Source organism: Furipterus horrens, unplaced genomic scaffold (assembly GCF_987537825.1).
Source record: "Furipterus horrens unplaced genomic scaffold, mFurHor1.1.pri manual_scaffold_10, whole genome shotgun sequence".
Classification (NCBI taxonomy): domain Eukaryota; kingdom Metazoa; phylum Chordata; class Mammalia; order Chiroptera; family Furipteridae; genus Furipterus; species Furipterus horrens.
Window position 1 is genome coordinate 474,637 of NW_028327180.1, and position 19,319 is coordinate 493,955.

Consider the following 19,319-nt stretch of genomic DNA (forward strand, 5'->3'; position numbering starts at 1 on the left):
GGTTCGAGGATCCCGCTCTGAGTGTGGCCCTGCCTGCAAGTGTTTCCTTTCCGAGGAATTTGCCCCAGTGACCTTGAAGCGTTGCTGAGAACAGGGGGCCATTGTTCTGCCCTGGCCGCGAGCAGCCCCGCCAGGCGCCCACAGGGTCCCGGCGGCCACGGGCGCCTGCGGAGGCGGGGCTGGCCCGGTCCTCGCTCCCCTTCCCTCTGGCTCGCGGAAATGCAGGTTCACAGCGAGTCGTTCTTCGGTTTATACGAGGACAGTTCCGGCGGCAGGACGGGCTTGGCCTTCAGGGCGAATTTTGTCACCGACCCCAAAGCTCTGAGGTTCAGAACGCTCAGGTTGTGTTTCTCTTTATCGTGACTGGTCATTATCACATATATTAAAAACGGTTTGAAGAGGCGCCCTCCTCTGTAGCTGCCAGTTAGAAACAGGGTCCCTGCGTACTGGGTGTGGGGCCGGGGCTTGGAGAGAGCGTCGTCCGTCCTGTGGGCTCGTGGCCCCAGGGTGGGGGCCACACGGGACAGCAGGTGACCTGGTGCCGTGCGCTGCGGAGGCCGCAGGCCAGGCCGGACCCCAGGCTCAGTGTGGGGGCCCTGAGAGCCCCGTGGAGACACAGACGACTTCGGGATGCTGGTTTTAATTTAAAAAATAACGACAAACCAACTTTAATTTAAAAAGAAAAGCAGGACGGCTTGGAAAGGTGAGCTCTAGCAGACGTAACATGGTCGGTTTCTCCTTGCTCCCGTGTTTTCTTCTCCCCAAACGCTTTCGCTTCCGTGCCTTTCTTAAACATTGAATATTTAACAGATAACGTGCGGCCGGACGACAGAAAAGTCTAAGTCTGGAGGCCGCTGATGAGCAGTTTACAGCCTATTTGGAAGGGAAGATGTGCACCCACAAAACGTCACAAAGGGGGGCGCACTGGAGTGACGTTAGAATAATTACATAAAACGTCTTACAAGAAACCCTAACGGGGGAGTCAAGTTCAGTCCGTCCCGGCCCGACACAGCCTTGGTTTCGTCACCGCTCTCCAAGTCCAGGGCCGGTGTGTGTGGGGCGGAGAGCCTCCCTGGGTTCTTTTATGTAAAACTGGGGAAGCGTTTTCAGAACAGTCAAAACTGAATGGGATTAGGTATGAATCAAAACGTGTGCTCCTCCGTGACATGACCGGGACCGTGACTGAGGGGACAGGGTGAGGGGCAAACCCAGGCACCCGTGCGGGGTGACGTGAGCTGTGTCACCGGTGCGCTTGCTGGGAGCTGTATGTGCGAAAGGGTGGCCCGGGGCGGTGGAGGTGCCCCCGGGTTCAGGCAGTCCCGGAGGCCACCGTCACCCGTTCTGCCAGCAAGGCGAGGGCGTGCGTGGGCAGGCGGGCGGGGCCTGGGCCGGAGGCGTGTGCCATCTCCGGAGAGACAGGCAGGCCAGCGGGAGCTGAAGTCCGTGTGGAGAGCAGGCTGCTCACATGGAGAAAAACAGAACAACACTGCCCCTCCCCCGACACGCATAGCTGGCCGGGTAGGTGTAAAAATAGCCAGGCAGCCGGATTGGAAGTGGCCACTGAATGCAGCCTGCAGAGCTGAGGCCCCTTGACACCAGCCGGCCGGCCAGATGGGGAGACCCGGGGAGGGGCGCGCAGGGGCTCCGGGCGGGGAGCTTGGCGCCGTCGGGACGCGCTGTCCCGGCTAGGGAGCCCCCAGGAGCCCTGGACGGAGCCCAGGGGGTGAGGACCGGCCCGCTGACGAGGAGCTGCAGGCTGCGATGGGCAATGCTGCCCTCTGCCCTTCCTGCCACACGGGGAGGAGCGTGAGGGCCCAGGGGCACTTGCTGGAGGCGGACGGAGCCCCCGACTACTACGGCTGTGACCGCGAGGACACCACAGAGCCCTGGGCACAGGTGCGTTCTGAGCCGCAGAGACGGAGGGAGGGGTCCTGGCACACGGCGCGGGGGGGCTGCCCCGGTTGGATCCGTGTACTTCCCGGTGGAGTGACCGCCCACCTGACCCTCTGAGTCAGGGTCCTCCCTGCTCTCCCCCCCAGGGCCGTCCTGCTGGGTCGTGCATGGAGGCTTGGCATCTCGTCCAGGGCCGAGCACATGTTTCCTGGGGACGGGCTCACGCGCACGTCCGCCGCCCTGAACCGTCAGAGCCCCGCCTGCATCCGCGTTGTCCAGCTTCAGCCATTAACACCCTAGCGCTGGGCGGACTTCACTGAAAAGGCCTTGACACATGGCTCGCGTCGTGGCAGTAATATTTTATGCGGAGGCTTCAGGTTGAACAATCAGATAGGTCAGCTGACTCTCAGATTTTAATAATTCAAAGTCATGGTATGTTCCTTAAAACGATTACAAAGGCTTATTGTGGTTTTCTGGGGGGAGGGCCCAAAATCTTTCTGAGGCTTTCTGATGTTCATATTTGCTGGAGAGTGAGGTTTATCAGTGACCCTTCAGGGGCAGGAGTTTGGCCTCGTTGCAAGTGACTTAACTTCAGTGACCCCACGGAGCTCGGAGCTGCAGGACTTCTTAGCACGAGAGGCAGAGGGTTGTTCCCACGCGCGTGGGTGCCCGGCAGCTGGGGGATGGCAGGCGTGGCACGTGGAGCGTCTGCGGGGCCTCCTGTCCTGGCTGTTCCTCCGACCGGGATGAATGTCATCATTTCGGAGTGTCGCCATTCCGTCTGAGCCGTCACACTGAACCTGACCAGGAGCTGAGCCGTGGGACCCCCCGCGGAGCCAGTGTGTGCTGAGCAGGGGCTGCGCTGTGGTGACGTGGGGGGGGGTGCAGGGGTGTCTGTTCTATCCGCTGCCTAGTCAGTGAGCGAAGGGGGTTTATGTGCAAGGGATTCCTTAGGGAGAGAATTCAGTACCTGTAGTCACCAAACTGGAGCCGACGCCCGCTCTGTCCTCCTGACCCAGACGTCACTACAGCCCACTTAGGAAGCCCACTCGTCTGTGACCGACCACAGTCGGCGGGAAATTCCTGTGGGCACTGCCCACACGGTGCTGCCCACGCTCGGCGGGGGCCCTCGGAGGTCCGGCGCTGACCCATCTGTCCCACAGGTGTCAGCCAGTGGACGTTAGGAACCGTGGGGTCTGGGAGGCAGACGGCTTGAAGAATATCACTTTCATTATTTGACGTACGATGCCAGTTGGAGACCCCAAAGCCACAGTGGAGGCCTGTCCAGAGCTCAGGCCTGTGGAGCGGTCTTGTGTCTTCTCAGCAGGCAGCAGCGTGGCAAAAATGGCTGCGTCTGTCACCCTGGTCCCCAAATCCACTCTCCTGCGTGTTGAGTGAGGGACCAGACTGACGCTGCTTATCCGCAGCTCTGCGTGGGGCGCTCTAATCTCGGATTGACCTGGTGCCGGTGCGGCCCATGCGTCCGGTGGAAGTGGGAGCAGCCCCTCCTCTGGCCTGTCAGTGGCCACCCATGATCTCGGAGGCCTTACTTTAACTTTGATCTTGAAGCTGAGGGTCTGGGGCCGTTCTATGCACACCCATTCATGCATGTTTGCGTCCGCACCGTGCGTTCGCGGGGCATTTTCTTGCTTTCGGAAAATGAAACCTCTCCATGGCGTTCTAGAAGAATCCCACTGCGAGTGAAGCCGGCAACGCCTGCGCGGTGACGAGAACCCTGCCCGACTCAGGGGACGTTCTTTGCTGGAATCCCAGGGCTGCCCGTGAGCCTTAGACTTGTGCCTACTTTTTAGAAATTTGACTCAGAACAGAGAAAAGCAGTTGTGGAAACTTGCTATTGTGTAACAGCAAAGGCAGCCCCTGGAGAGGTTCTGGGGGGTCTCTAGGGGGCCCTCAGACACGCCCCCCTCTCAGCCCCCACAGCCGTGAGCTCACCTCCGGGCCAGGTGCTGCCTTCGGGCCCTGCCTGGTCACGACGCTGTGTTTGCGCGGAGCAGCCAAGGACTCGACTCGGTCCCGGTCCCGGTCCTGGGACAGTCGGGCTGGATTTGTGTGACAGGCGGAGAGAGGGGCTGCTGGCTCCCAGGCGGGGGGCCCAGCTGGCCGAGGGGGGTGCGGGCGGGGGCCCAGCCGAGCTCCCTCTCTGCAGAGGCACCGTGTTCAGCAGATGCTGGGACTCAGCGAATGTGGGGACCGAGGGCGTGACCGTTGTCACACAGATGCGGCAGACCGGTGGCTCACGGGTCGGGTCCGCGTTCGCTGGGCTCGGCTGCTCTTCGGCAGGAAGCAGGAGCTGCGCGGTGGGTCTCCCACCAGGTAACGGAGCGGAGCGCACACGCTGAGCCTGCTTCTCACCTGCGCGGGGGACACTGGAGTAACATTCTTCCTCACGGTGTCCCTGTGCACGCGCGTGGTACAGCGTGGCGGGCACCTCGGCTCGGCCCTGCCCCGCCCCCAGCGAATGTGCAGTGGCGTGTCCTGTGGTCACGGAGCCTCATGCACGAGATGGAAGTACTTTCTGGGCACAACCTTCTTCTAAAAGTTTTTAAAAACTATTTTTTAAATCATAGTTGACGTACAATATTATATTAGTTTCAGCTGTGCACCACGGTGGTTAGACATTTATGTATAATGCGTAGATTTACTTTAAAAACTATACATGGGAAGTAATATGGTACAGATAACCATCGTATAACACGGTTGTCGGGTTCCTAACCGATGCCGTGGTGTGTGAATCCGGGTCACACGGAACAAAGAGCTCGTACAAAAAGGGGGCTTAGAGCCAAACAATAAAAAAACATGGTATTATATTTGTATAATGAAGAGAAATAGCTTTATTGGAGCACTTTTCATCCACAGCGTTACATCCTAATATGCATTTAGTGATGTTTCCTTCGTTGTCACTACTGAGCTCCATTAGCCGAGCGCGTTTTGTTTCTGACCAGAGACCCTCATCCTCTGAACGTCCTTCAGCGTCACCTCGGTCTCCGTGCTCTACTTTTTGCAAAGAGTGTGTGACTTTAGAGGCTTGCTTTTAGCTGCGAGGCCGTTTTATTATAAATCTCACCGTACAGCGCTGAGCACTTTGAAGTTCTCCCTTAGACTCTGGGCTCCTTCCGGCGCAAGGACCCGCATTCAGGAAGCACGGCCGTGCGGCTGAGTCTGGGCCTTCCTTCCCGCTTTCCAGAGTGAACGGTTTCGCTGCCTCGTCTCCGTCAGGGCTCCCGTCCCCTGTGCTGTCCTGGCACGTTCCAGGGGTCGCTTCCACCCAGAACGCTCCGTCGGCTGCTCCTTCTCCCGGCAGCTCCTGGGTCTCCTCCACAGCCACGCGTGTGCGAGCGAGACCGTGGGACGGAGGGGCCGCGATTGCGGGGGCACCTGCACCTTCTGCCTGACCTCGTGTTGTTTACTTTTTGTCGTTTTATGGTAACTAATGTTTCTGGTGAGATGCTGACGTGACGCAGTTTTATGTTTCACTTCTAAGTGTCATGACCAGAGGCCTGAAGGCAGGGAATCTTCCGGAAGTTTAGACTTTGCCGCAAACCATGAAATACTTCCACAGAGTAGGTGTTTGCGGGTGAGCCCCGGTTCGGTCACAGCAGCACTGCCCGTGTGACACGGCTGTGGCCTCAGGGAAGAGGAGGAGGCGGGGCAGGGGGAGCCGGTCTGACGCCCCACGTGTAGACCTGCCAGCCTTTCACTCCTCGGAGTCCGATTGCTCCGTGACTCAGGGACGTAGGAGCCAGTATGGGGTTTGGTTAAACATGAGCCGATTTAGTCCTGGGGTGTGTGGTCTTCCGCGTGGAAGTCATGTGAGCCAACGTCCCCTTATTGGGGACGCCAGAGAAAACAGCCCACTTCTCCGTCCATGTCCCCACTGTCTTCAGTGGGCCTGAGCACGGGAGCCAAGGGGCATTGCCTGGACCATCACGGGGGGTGGGGGCCACGCTAGGTGGAGGGCCATCCCGCTGACGTGCGTCCTCTGTGGGTGTGACGTCCCTTCCAGGTCCCCGGCTCCTCTGCAGTCAGGTAGAAGGCCGCGGGAATCACAGAGTTGTGTGAGGGTCTCAGCTCCCGGCAGCGGTCTGTCACCGCGGGAGCACAGGTTTGAGAGTGAGCTGGAGACCAGGGGCCGGAGCCAGGTCTCCCAGCACAGTTTTTGGGGAAAATTCAGCTGATCCTCCTGGATCAGATTTTGGGAGGAGCACGAGGACAGGGAGGACTTCAAAAGCAGCCTCTGTCAAGAGGGATCGTCGTTACCGGCAGTGGCGTCTGGTATTACGGCATCTGGTTTAAATTCAACCTCGTTTTCCCCAAATTGTCGGGGTCACAGAATTGGCCCGGCCCAGGCCGCAGCTCTGAGTGCCGCCCCCTGTCCTGTGGCCCTCGGAGCCTCTGGCCCTGTAGCGAGGACAGGCGACCCTCCGGGGTCACACCCAGACGCGCCTGCAAACCCAGCAGTGGGGCGGAGCCAGAGGAAACCCAGGAGCTCTGGTTCCCTTGAGTGTTCCGGTCCCTTTCATCTTGACACTTGGCTCAGTGGGAAGTCACTGGCACCTGGAGCTGACGAGAGCAGGTAGCAGCGCGTCGGGGGTAAATCAGTGTTCACATGTGACGCTGTTTTCACGTTGACGGTCCTTTTACGCTGACAGAGCTGAGTGCGGCCCCTGTGGACCCCGGGTCCTTCAGCAGCTCCCCAGAAGCGGTAACACTGCCGCCTTGCACTGGGCGCTGCTGTTGGGTGCTGTCAGCCCAGCGCCGAAACGTGTCACGGCGCCGCCGTCCCGGTTGGCAGGGGACAGAGTGTCCTGGGTGTCAGGGCTGCGCTCTGGTCTTCTCAGCGGTTCACGGAGGGTCTTCTCTTTCCTCACAGTCTGACAGCAACGCCAGCTTCCTCCGCGCGGCCAGAGCCGGCAACCTGGACAAGGTTGTGGAGTACCTGAAGGGCGGCATCGACATCAACACCTGCAACCAGGTAAGAGCGCCGTGCGCCTCCGCGGGGCGCGGGGACACGTGCGCCAGCCCAGGCCGCTCCGTGCGCTCACTGAGTTTACTAAATGTCGGGGTCCAGCCTAAGGAAGTCGTCTTCTCTCCTTGCTCCTTCCGGAGGCCCGGATGTTTGTGTCTGGAGCTGTTACTGCTGAGAACCCAGATCAGAGGTAGCGGGTGGGTGTCCGTTCTGGCTGTGACGTGACCTGGGCCGCCCGGAGTGGGACGGTCGCCCGAGCCGGACCGCCTGCGTCTCATCCGCCCTGACGCCCCGCACACCTTGGCCACTTCGCTGCTGCAGGACCTTGACCCGTGGTCACTGGTGGTTAAATTGGGGATGGAGACATACGGCGCTAAAATTTAAAAAGCGTTCCTGCCCCCTGGTTGTTTTAAAATGTGGGTTAGAGTGAGAGGAGGGTGACGACAGCAGCTGGAAGGAAGGGTCTGTGCTTTTGTCCCTCGCGTCCCCTTGGCCAGGGCTTCCGGCGGAAGTGTGCGTTTCGGGCCTTGTTTGGTCCCACAGCCACTGGGCGTTTTGTGCTGTTTCAGGCTGAGATTTTCTTGCCGTGGATGGAGGCGTCTGTGTGCTCGCACTCCGCAGACCGTGCTGAGTGCTAGTGGCCTACTCGTGCGTGTGCACACACACCAAGTGCACGCGTGCCTGGGGTGTGGCCACCTGGCCTGTTCTAAGTGAGCAGCTGGCCGCCGCCTTTGACATGAGCCTGGCAGCCGGGTGGGCAGAAGCCCCTTCGGTGGTCCCGTGCGTCACTCCTGCGGGGCCGGAGGGGGACACGACGCGGGTGAGAGCCCCGTGCCGACCCTCCGCCTTTGCCACGCTCTTGTCCGCTGTCTCTGGCCCAGGAGACTGGGTCCCTCTCGGCCTCTGAAACCGCAGCGGCTTAGCTTCCTGCCTTGTCGCTGAGACAGGACCCTGGGCCTGACGCAGCTCTGGGCACGGACCTGGGAAAGGCCAGCCCCTCTGTCCCAACGGACAGGACGCAGGGTCTGCGCCTGCACTTCTCATCCGTCTGGCTTTCCATCAGGAGTCGTGTTTGCTATGTTTTCTTAAACAAATAATCTGAACTTCAGGTACATCAGTTATTTTAACAGAGAAGGATGGATATCCAGACATTCATATGGGTGGACGAACTACCTCCAAAAATGCCTACGATATTGACTATAAAATAGTTTATAATTTTAATGTTACCTTAGATTTTTTAAAGTATATTAAATACATTCCCCACATTTTAATATCACATTAACTTTCTAAACTTGCTAGAGCATGGGCAATGGAACTCTCAGTTTATTCAGGTAAAAATTATCGAAAATGCCAAAGGGAACCCAGGGAGAACAAAGTTAATGTCAGTCAAGCCAAGTCCACTGAACCCTGAAGTATGGCAAATATATTTGACTGTATGAAAGATCTAGGGTGTTTTTAGGAAAATAATCTCCCAGCAGTAAATACTCAAGTTGCTGTATGACCAGCAACTCCTTGCGCCCTGAAAACGTCTTCAGCAGCCGGTCACTCTTCTCACAGGGGTGCCCTGTCCCCGAGCGTGTTGCTATGAAAGGGAAGAGTGTTTGCTTTTGGGGGACGGCTTCCCAGTGCCGTGAGGCCACACCAGACAGAGCCCAAAGCTCACGTTCTTTCTCCACTTTCATGCAGTCACTTCAGTGCAGAAAGTGACATTTTTCTCATCTCCAGCACAAGATGACAATAATGTGTTCGGTCTTACGTCACTGGGTTGCAATGTGCCATGAACTATGACACGTGAAAGGCCTTCTGTGGTGGACACGTTCTAACTGCAGTCACGACATGTCGTTCACCAAGAACCAGAAACATGACCGCTGCCCTCCTCACAGAACGGGACAGTCCCTCTCCTCAGCCCCTTGAGTTTTCTCGGTTTGGGTAAATGCTGCTGTCTGGCGTTGGTTTATGATCGCTAGGCAAGGACGTATATTGAGCAGGGTCTGGGGCCATGAAGTGACGAATGTTATCTCATCACCGGGTGTTTTAGCAGGACAGGCATTGGGAGGGAGCGTTTGCCTGAGTTCACAAATGCAGCTGGGCCACCGAGCGGTGTCCCCGGGTCTGTCTGGGGCTGCTGGGTCTGTCTGTCCACGGGGACAAGGCTCACCCCCTGCCCTTCCAAGTGCACGGCGATGGCACCCTTATCCTGGGGCCCCCGTCTGACCCGGAGAGAGCGCTGTGCGTCCTGGGCCTGGCGTGCGAGGCGGTTCAGGGGCCTCCCCATCCCGCCCGCCGCTGCCAGGGTTGCTGCTCGAGCTCAGCTCCGTTCCAGGGCAGAAACTAACCTCAGGAGCCCAGGCGGCCAGGAGGCTACGCCGCAGCGAAAGGGCTGCTGTCATTCACCGCGACGGCTCAAAGCAGAAGCGCCGCGTGGAGGAAGCAACGAGAAACTGCCCTCTGGTTCGCTCCTGCGCCCGCGTTCCTGGGCAGCGTGCTGACGCGGGACAGAGGGACCGGCAGCCCTGCGCCCTGCGGTGTCTCGGGGGGTGGGGGTGGGGCGGGTGGGGCCGCCCGCTATCCCAGAACAGCGTGTGCGTGGGCTGCCCAGACGCCTCGGGCTGAAGTTCGGATGAAATTTTCTTCTTTATAAAATGACCTCATAACTACTATGAGAATCTTGAAATTGGATCCAAAAATACCATTTGATGGCTCGGCCCCTGAAAGGATATGGAAGACATTCAGAAACGTGGCAAAGACAGTGTTGCGTAATAAAGAACTTCAAGTTTTTATTTTTCTTTTCCAAACTGTTACAGAGGTTACATTTTTCCTTTAAAAGATCAAATGAGGAAATTATTTGTCCTGTTCTCTCCGATACATTCCACACGGAGAGCACGTTTTCGTATTTGCTCCATTTCTGAAGCTCACGTACACTTAGGCCTCTTGTTTATTCAGTGATTGTTCTCACTCTGAGAAAGCTGTAGAGGGAGTTCACAACCAGACGTTAAAAATAGACTTTAGAACATTTCAGTTACAAATTTGTTCCACGTCAGCAGAGGCTCCGAGGGTCAGCTCCTGTCTGTGCTTACGTGGGGAGGTTCCAACACATCGTCATTGCGGTGACAGCTCTCCTCTGTCCCTCCGTCACTCCTCTTATTTGCGTCCCGGCCGCCGCCGGAATGGGCATCGGGTTCCGACAATCCAGTCGCACGGTCACGCCCACCTCGCTCGCAGAGTGGTGTCTCAGAGCGTTGCTGTCACCCGATCTGAAGGGACGCCTGGTTTTCTCAAGCCACCCCCACATCTCGGGTCGGCCGGAAGTGCCTGTGTTTCTGTGGAACCCAGAGCACACGCGTGTGCCCCGCTCCCCCTGCCAGAGACACACACAGAACACACACAGAAGACAGACACACACACAAGGTGCATGTGTACCTGGGTGTGTATGAAAGCGTCACCAAAAAATAAGCCCTAAACACAGTCAGCGCCTCCCACCCACGGGACATCTTTTCTCTTTATCCTCCTCCACGTGTGGTTGGCACTTACCCAACAAATAACCTGCGTCTGCATCGGGACGCTGCGGAAAGTGGCCAAAGACGCGGTGAAATCGGTTGGTGTGTCTGACAAAGACGGCGCGTCGTTTGCTTTGCCTTTCCTGGTCTTCATGCAGCCCGACCCCCCGCAGTGAGCACCCGCGTCTCGGCTGGCAGCCAGGTGTGGAGGAGGTGTGGGGCCCGGGGCCTGGAGCGGGGATGGGGTGGGGGTGCATCTGGCCCCCGGCCATTCTCGTCCCACAGACGCTCCTTTTCCTCCGTCGTGCGGACGACTCCTTGCCAAAGTCACTTCTGCTGACGGCAGCGATGCCTCAGTGGAGCTTCCTCGTTTTCCGTGTCTCTGTCCTTGGTCTGCACCCCCTCGCCCCACCAGGGCCTCCTGGGTGAGGTGGCCGGAGGCCAGGCTCACGCCCTCTTGTCTCTCCCCGTTGTTCGAGGCGTATTTCTTCTCTGTCTCCTTGGGACATTTTCTGGGAACTCATCGACGTCGGTTGCCTCCTCGCAAATGCTTTCATTCGGCATAATTCAGGAAGTTCTGTGAGTTAGGGGTACGGTCCTCACAGGCATCAGACAGACGGGGGGGGGGGCCTTCCGTCTGCACCCCAGGCGTGCAGAGCAGAGTAGCCAGAGGTTTGAAAACAGCCCGGACAGGCCCATGCCAGCACACAGGTGATTGTCAGTGGCTTCATGATACGTATTTTGGGGCTCTTGGGGACAGAAACGATGTCGTGTGTGTTTTGCTTCTGCCTGAGAACCTCTTTGCCTCTCTGAACCAAAAACACTGGAGATCGATAACTCTGAACTTGACAGCTTCAAGCTGGTGCCCAAAGCAAGGGACCCCGGGAGACCGAGTGTGTCCGCCTGGGGCTGTCCGGGTGCCCGGGGCCACCGTCTCCCTCCCCCGCTCCAGCCTGAGGCCTCGTCCCCTCTCCTCTCCTGCAGAATGGACTCAACGCGCTGCACCTGGCGGCCAAGGAGGGCCACGTGGGGTTGGTGCAAGAGCTGCTGGGCAGAGGCTCGGCCGTGGACTCCGCCACCAAGGTAGGCCGCGTCCCGGGGCGGGCGGGGGAGGCCGTGGGACCCGCGCATGCGCCGCGGGGGTTGCTGCGACGCCGGGACTCCTGACACGGCCGCCCTGGAATCGACCCCCGTCCGTCCTGTCAGCAGGGAGGCGGCCGGCACAGCCCTGGGTTCTGTACCCGGTTCCCCACGTTCTGGCCCTTTCCCTTGGAGTCCCCATTAATGTCATTCTCCGTAGACAGCAGCTCCTGTTTTCCTAAGGTCACCCCATTAAAAAAAATAAATGGCGTCGTAAACGCCTGAATGAAAACGAACAAGTAATTTTCATGCTTTAATTAAATTGTTGTATTTGTAACGTGTTCATTGACCTTGGTAAGAGACCATACAGACGCCTTTGCCCTCTGATGGGAAAGAGACTTGGGGTCACAGCCTGAATGATGAGGACAGAGTGAGATTTCATCACTATAACGTGTTCGCAGAGGACTTAGGCTCGTTTGTAGAGACACGCAGGTGCTTGCTACCCTAGAAACTTGCTTCCTGGTTGATTCTGCGTTTGCTGGAATATCCTGGAACCTTGCCGTTGGGCAGTCATTTCAGAAACAACAGGTATTTTTAAAAATACCATTAGTGGTGGCAAATCTTTGTCTTTAGAAGGTGCAATTTTAATTTGGAGGAAAATAGTAGCCAATCAGAATCAAGCCTGCTGCCGCGGCTGGAGTTGGATGATCTGCAGTTGCAGGAGGCGCAGGGAGAGGTTAGGATGCGGGTGAGGTGAGGGCCCGGCAGGTGGGCCTCCAGCGGGGCGCCCGTCTCGTCAGAGCCAGACAGCGAGGGCGGGCGCTGGAGTAAAGGCGGGCGGAGCCAGGCCGCCTGGGCCGAGCGCTGCGCTCAGAAGCGGCCACGTGGACTCCGGCCGCGCTCACGGCGGTTCCAGTGGAAACTGGGAAACAAAACAGAAGAGGCTCTGGCAGTTCCAAAGGAGTGACAATATTCGTTCACTGCATGTAATCAGTTCCTTCCTTTGGTTGTAAAGAGAGAGTAAGCATTTTCAGTAGCAAATCTGACCGCCTCCAGTACATGCTAAAGAAACATTCGAAGACTCTCATGTTGAATGTGTATCAAATTCCTTTCTTCCCCTCAGTTGCCCATATAATGTAACATATTTGTTAAACCAACCGCTCTTTGATGGCTTAAGTGTTTGTATCGTTTTCCTTTCCTATAGACTCTGCTGATATTTTAACACAGAGGCACCCTTTTAACCCGAGGTTATAGTTGTAGAGTTTTAGACTCAGGAGGAGCCCTCATGCCAAGCCCCTCACTCAGAGAGGAGGCCGCGGAGCCCTGAGTGACCAGTCCGAGCTGAGAGGGTCCCTGTCCTTCATGCGGGGCTGGCTGAGGGCGGAAGGGACGGCGGCGCTGGGAAGGGATGGCGGCGCTGGGAAGGTCCGCGTCCTGATGGTAGAAAGGACCCTAGAAGGACAGGTTGTAACCACCTGAAATTACCGGCAACGTCAAACGTGTCTGTATGTTTTGATCGCTTCAGAATTGGGGAACCAGTAACGTTTTCTGTTTCGTTCCCCCCACAGAAGGGGAACACGGCGCTGCACATTGCCTCTCTGGCCGGACAGGCGGACGTTGTCAAAGTCCTGGTCAAGGAAGGAGCCAACCTCAACGCCCAGTCCCAGGTACCCGTCCGCCCGTCTCTGGTGGGAACGGGTGTCAGTCCGCGTGGCTCTGAGGCACCGATTCAGGGCCCTCCGCCAGGCGTTGGGCAGAACAGTTTCCTGCGCCTGCTCAGTGTGTGATTCAGCCAAACGCTCTCATTAGCCCGTGTCGTGGCGCTTCCTTTTCTGTGAGGTGTCGCGGCCTCCCTGCTGATGGGGCTGAGACTTGGAGGAGGGCAGGCTGCCCTTGTCGCCTTTCGGAGCATTGAAAAGCAGACAGTGATTTTTCCCAGGATGACAGTGACATCTGGGCCGCAGGAATCATGCGTGTGAGTTCGGTGTCGCTCTTGAGACAGTTTTTACAATTTGAGTTTTCACCATTTCCTTCAGTTTTAATGATCCTCAGTGGTAAATGTGCTCTAAGGCGGGGACCACACTGTTTGGCTACGTCACCCCGAAACGCGGGCCTCACAGAGCTCCCCAGGGAAACGGGCAAACCTCGTTCTTCTAAGAACGTGTGTCTGCTTTCCTGAGGCGTCTGCCCTGCTCCGTGCCCACCGCTGTGCCGGTCCAGCCCCGCGAGGCCGCTCCAGAAGAAGGCTTGCCTGCTGCTCACACAGACATGCGTGGGCTTTTATTTTATGAGCGTTCAGGTTTTCAGACCAGCACCCCTGATACCCAAGGCAGGGTTATGGGACATTAATTATCCGCCCCATATCTTGGGGTGCATATACCCGCTCCACGCAGAGATAAACACCTGTTCAGGTGTGGTATCCTGGCGTCTGTCCGTCATTGGCCCTTGCTTGTGGTCGCGGATCGTGGGGACTGGGCTGTGAGGAGGCGGAAGCGCGTGCAGCTGGCCCGTGTGCCCACCTCATGTAACGCTGCCCCGTGGCTGCAGAGCGAGCTTGGCTCTCAGCACAAAACACATAGCAGAACGTCCTGTTCTGTGCACACACACACACATGCACACACACACACATGCATACACATGCACACACATGCACATGCATGCACACGCACACACACATGTGCACACACAGAAGCATACACACACACGCATACACAGCAAACGCAACAGTGGGAGGAAACCCGCCACTTAGTACCTTGCTTTGTGTTTGCCGTTCATGCAGGAAAAATCACTCTGAAGCCTCATCCCGTGGAAGAACAAATGTGTTTCCTGAAGGCGACCCCTGGCCTTTTTACAGTGCACCCTCCTTCTTAAACATCCGTTTCATGTTTTTCCTGCAGACGTATCTCAGGGTTACTTTTGTTTCTGTGACTCCCTTTGTGATACACCGGGTTTCCTGGAAAAGGCTTTCGTTTTAACTAATTTTGCTCGTGTGGGTACATGTTAGTGTGGCTGTCTGTTCAGTGGGGATGCCTGCGATGCAAACGGGGAGAACCAACGCCGACTTAGTTAGATAAACAGGGACGTCCTTGGCATCTGTGGACGCAGCGTTCCCACAGGCCAGCTGAGCTGCGGCTGTTTTTAGGAAGCTTCATCGCACCTGGGAATATGGAAAACAGGGCGCGTGTTTTCCCTGTAATTTGTCCGCGAGGAGCTGAAAACGGACGGAGGCAGACGTGGTGAGAAAACAGCATTTTCAGGGGTGAGATGGGTGGCCAGCCGCACCCCGATGTGGCAGAACCCCGCGCCGTGTGCTGCCCCAGCAGCGAGCAGGAAGTGAGGCCACGTGGGTGCTGAGGCCGAGGTCTGGTCCCACGTGGGGGCAGAGGCGGCTCCTCAGTTAAGTCGCGCAAGACTTGTGGGGCCGCAGGGCCCGAGTGACGTGTGGAGCTGCGTCCCCCGCCACTCCCACGCCCCCGTGGTGCCGATGGGGCACAGTGACAGGGAGGGTGCAGCCTCGCCCCGCCTGGCGACCTCCACCCTCAACGTCCCGCCACTGGGGACAGGAGCTGGAGGAACTCCTGTGTCCCAGGGACCGGGGGACGGCAGCCATCCGGCCGCCACGCCAGCCCCCGCCGCCACGTGCCTGCCCCCGCTCAGCTGGGCGGACGGCTCCGCAGGGGACGGGGGCTCTGGCCTGAGTCCCGGGGGGCCTGGTGTGCTCGGAGGGGCAACGGCGCGGGAGCGGGGTGTCCTTTGGGGTTCGGCCTCTGTCCACCTGTGGGGGCGTGTTCGTGGGCGAATGAGGACAGACTTGTGTGTTCAGTGGCCCGAATGGCGGAGTTGTGATGAAACTCCATAAATGTAACCTCCCTGGAAATGTCACCTCATGGTGTAGGTGCAACCCTTGGAGGGGGACCTTTGGGGAGAAGAAGGTGGTGACAGTAACACACAGGATCATAACCTGGTCAGGAACCATCAAACTCACGTCATCTGGGAAACTCTGTGTGGCATTTTCATAATAACGTGCCTTCTTCACGACCACGCCAGTGCATGATGACGTCTTGTGTCCCTAAGGACGCCCGCAGGACGCCCAGAACAACCTTCACGTCATGACTGGGGTTGGGACCCGTTGGGTTTTCACGTCCTTCACAGCTCTGTGTTTATGACACACTTAGGGGAGCACTGTGAAGCATCCTGACCTTAAAGCTGGTGGTAATTTGGGGTGCTCCTGAGGCTGGTTCAGAGGAGGAGGGTGCGTGGGACCTGGGGTGGTGACCCGGCAGTAATGCCCAGCGGTGCCGTCTGCTCTGGTGACGAGCCTGCAGCGGAATTCCGCTCGGGGACTCCTGAGTCTGGACGCTGCCCTTCCTGCAAAAACAGGCTGCCCTGGCCGGCGGCTCCGGTGGTTGGAGTCTCGTCCTGTAGACTAGAAGGTCATGGTTCGATTCTCAGTCAGGGCGCACACCCAGGTGGGGGGTTCAATCCCTGGTTGGGGTGCATGTGGGGGGCAGCCGATCAGTGTTTGTTTCTCTCTCTCAAATCAATAAACAAACCCTTAGGTGAGGATTTTTAAAAAACATTAAACCTCACTACCTCCTTCAGAACACTGAAATACTGACTTTTAAAGTTTAATCAGATTTGCTGTCTCTTGGCCGGCGGTGGAATGAGTAGTCACAGCTTTGCGGGTGCCGATAAGCGAGCTCTGTCTGTCCAAGATAATGGTGGTCTGTTTAGCCTATGAATCGATAGGTGCGGCAGAGAGTGTCGAAATGCTATTTTACATACTTACCATACATGCCGAGAATTCTATATATCACAGAACATGTATCTCTTAAGGGGCCGAATGTCTCTGGTGCAACGCGTGCTGGGAGCCGGGAAGTGTGCGTCCCGGGTCGCGGAGCAGAGGCGAGCCGTGAGGACATGCCTCTCCCGTGCCCCCGCCGCAGGCCTCAGCTGCTGCGGGCTCCTGCATGTGTCTGGCTCTACAGAGCAAAGACGGGTTCCATCGTCTGCTCCTGGCCTTGGCCTCCTCCCTGGTGACATGTCCCAAACGCGTGACCGAACAGGTCTCTCTGTCCCTTGTCCTCAGAACGGCTTCACCCCTCTCTACATGGCCGCCCAGGAGAACCACATCGAGGTCGTGAAGTACCTGCTGGAGAATGGGGCCAACCAGAGCACCGCCACGGAGGTGAGCGCCCCGCCCCGCAGTGCCCGGCCTCTGGCCTCCGGCTGCGGCCCTCGGGGCGGAGGGTGACCGGCTCCGGTCCTGCAGGGTGGTCAGCCCTTCTGCTCCGCGGGGCAATCTCGGTGCAGCACCAGTGCCAGGCTCCCGAAAGCCAAGGAGGGTCCTCTCCGCTTCCTCCCGCAGGATGGCTTCACGCCGCTGGCGGTGGCCCTGCAGCAAGGACACAACCAGGCGGTGGCCGTCCTCCTGGAGCATGACACCAAGGGGAAGGTGCGGCTGCCGGCGCTGCACATCGCCGCCCGGAAGGACGACACCAAGTCGGCCGCGCTGCTGCTGCAGAACGACCACAATGCGGACGTGCAGTCCAAGGTGCCACCGGGCCGTGTGCGCGGGGGGCGGGGCGGGGGCGGTGCACGGCGGCTGCGCTCGTGGGCGCTGCGGTCCCTGTCGGCCGTCTCAGGAGGAAGGGCGGGCAGGCGCAGGGACAGAAAGCGAGAGACAGCGGTCTTTAAGCGAAGGGGCCGGCCTTCGCGAAACTGGCTTGCTTGTTGCATTTCTCGGGAAAACATCGTAAGCACAGAGCTAGCGAGAGGAGCGGGAGGTGGACGGGTGCCGCTGGCCTCTGGTGGCTCGTGCCAGGCGTGCGGGGGCGGGTCCCGTTGCGGGGGCGGCGGTCCCCTGGCTTTGCCACGTGTAACGTGTCCCCTCTTTTCCCCACGCCACCGCTTCAGATGATGGTGAATAGGACGACCGAGGTACGGTACCCACTTCTGCCAACGCGCTTCCTTTGTTTTACTTCCTTAGTGTTTTGCCCACTTAGAGTAAATGCGCACTAATTTGCACTAATGCTGGGGACTTCCATTGCTAGGGAATCAGCTTGGACACCCTTCCCGTAATTCAGGGAAATGGGTAGTTGGAGAGATCGGTGTGGCCGTGGGAAGCAGTGCTGAGTCGGTGGGGCGGCCTGAGTGGCTCACGAGAGCGGAGCGGGGGGTGACGCGACCCCTGCATGCGCACGTGCCGCATGGGCGTCGCTGTCGCGGCCGCAGAGCCGTGACCTCCCGTGCGCAGGCCGCACTCGGCCCAGCGCGGTGTCACCCTGCTGTCCGGTCCCCGCCGCCCTGTTCATGGACCCTGTGCCATGTGACATGTGGTCAGCGTGGCACTGACCACACCAGGCCAGCAGGGGCCTTACAGGACTTGTCACAAGGTCACCTGTTTCCACAAACCAAAGCAGCCTCACCGGTCAATAGCACACGAAGGCCAGTCCTGTCTCAGCACGGGTGTGTGCGTGTGTGTCCGGGCCTCTCCCTGGGTGTGCGTGTATGTGTGTGTTGGGGGGGGGTCAGGACCTCTCCCTGGCTGTGTATGTACTGTGTATATGTGTATGTACATGTGTGTGTTGGTAGAGCCCCTCCCTGGCGGTGCACGCACATGTGTACATGTGTGTGTGTGTGCCTGCAGGGTGGCAGGGCCTCTCCCTGGCTGTGTGTATGTGCGTGCGTGTGTGTGTGTGTGTGTGTGTGTGTGTGGGTTTGGGGGTGGGGTCAGGGCTTCTCCCCGGCTATGGCTACTCCCAACAGGCCCTAGTAAGTGCTGTTGAAAGTGTGTTCTGAACATGGACCTGCAGTCACGGGAAGGGCCTGTTTGCGTGGGTTGGTTTTCCCTTGGCCGACACTCATGAGCACTGGGGGGTGGGCCCTCATTCCTTTGTAAGCCCAGCAGCCTGCTCATGAAAAAGGACCCACTGAGATGTAAGCACACCTGATGGTTCACGTCATTCTCCTGCGTGACAGTTAGGTCAGAGGCCCGCCTGCTTGGCGAGGACATGAGGCCGAAGCCACGTGGGTTGGGTTCAGTGACTGGTTTTAAGACCTTTAATTTCTTAGGTGATTTTTGGCTAGTGGTTAGCATACGTTTTTGAGAACAGCATTGGCCCTGACAAGCATTGAGCTGAAAGCGGCCGCAGCGTTCGTGCCGAGTGAGAAGTATCTCGTGAGGACGGCCGGGGGTCGCGGCTGAGGCCACTGTGGTCCGCAGGGCAGCGATGCGTTAGTTTATTTTCGCAAATGTGAAAACAATATTGTTGTACTAAAATAATTTGAAAAATATTCACCAGCAGTGACTACGTTTTCGTGAAATCACACGGTGACTTGGATAGAAGACACACAGCCAGGGCACGTCTGGGTGACGAGAGAGAGGAGATGAAAGTAAAACACACAGTTATTTCCTGAATTATAGCGATTTGGCGCTTTATGACAATAGCCAGGTTGTCGACTGCTTTTTCCCTCTATTTTGACATGAACATTTGGCGTCAAGTGGACGCAAAATAAAAACGTCCTGAGCTGAGTGTGGGGTTCGTGTGGACAGTTACTGTTACTATTCCGTGTCTTGCTTCTGTTTGCAGCCGATGGGGCTGACGGCGCAGAGGACTGTCGCCTGCGGGGTCTGAGAGCCTTTTCAGGCCGATTCAAACGCAAAGTCAGCCTCTACGCCAAGTGACTAGAACAGGGATGGTTGTGATTCAGATATTTCTCGGAAACGGTACCTACGAAACCCATCAAAGTTCATTTCCAGGAAGAGAGAACAATTTAAAATAATCTCAAAACGGCAGAACTGATATCCAGTTTATTAGGAACGGTCTTGATTGTTTCTGTAATCTTTTATTAAGTAATGG

The 19,319-nt window shown here is 57.7% G+C and overlaps 1 protein-coding gene across 1 annotated transcript in view; it reads left to right on the plus strand.

Moving 5' to 3' along the window:
- Positions 1 to 1,593: 1,593 nt before the first annotated feature.
- ANK2 (ankyrin 2) overlaps positions 1,594 to 19,319 on the plus strand; it is a 97,034-nt gene continuing 79,308 nt past the window's right edge. Inside the window, exons 1-7 of the mRNA XM_090289360.1 lie at positions 1,594 to 1,896; positions 6,785 to 6,886; positions 11,362 to 11,460; positions 13,026 to 13,124; positions 16,547 to 16,645; positions 16,826 to 17,011; positions 17,374 to 17,397. Of these exons, the coding sequence (XP_090145486.1) occupies positions 1,762 to 1,896; positions 6,785 to 6,886; positions 11,362 to 11,460; positions 13,026 to 13,124; positions 16,547 to 16,645; positions 16,826 to 17,011; positions 17,374 to 17,397 (744 nt within the window). The 5' untranslated portion in view covers positions 1,594 to 1,761. The remainder of the gene's footprint in view (positions 1,897 to 6,784; positions 6,887 to 11,361; positions 11,461 to 13,025; positions 13,125 to 16,546; positions 16,646 to 16,825; positions 17,012 to 17,373; positions 17,398 to 19,319) is intronic.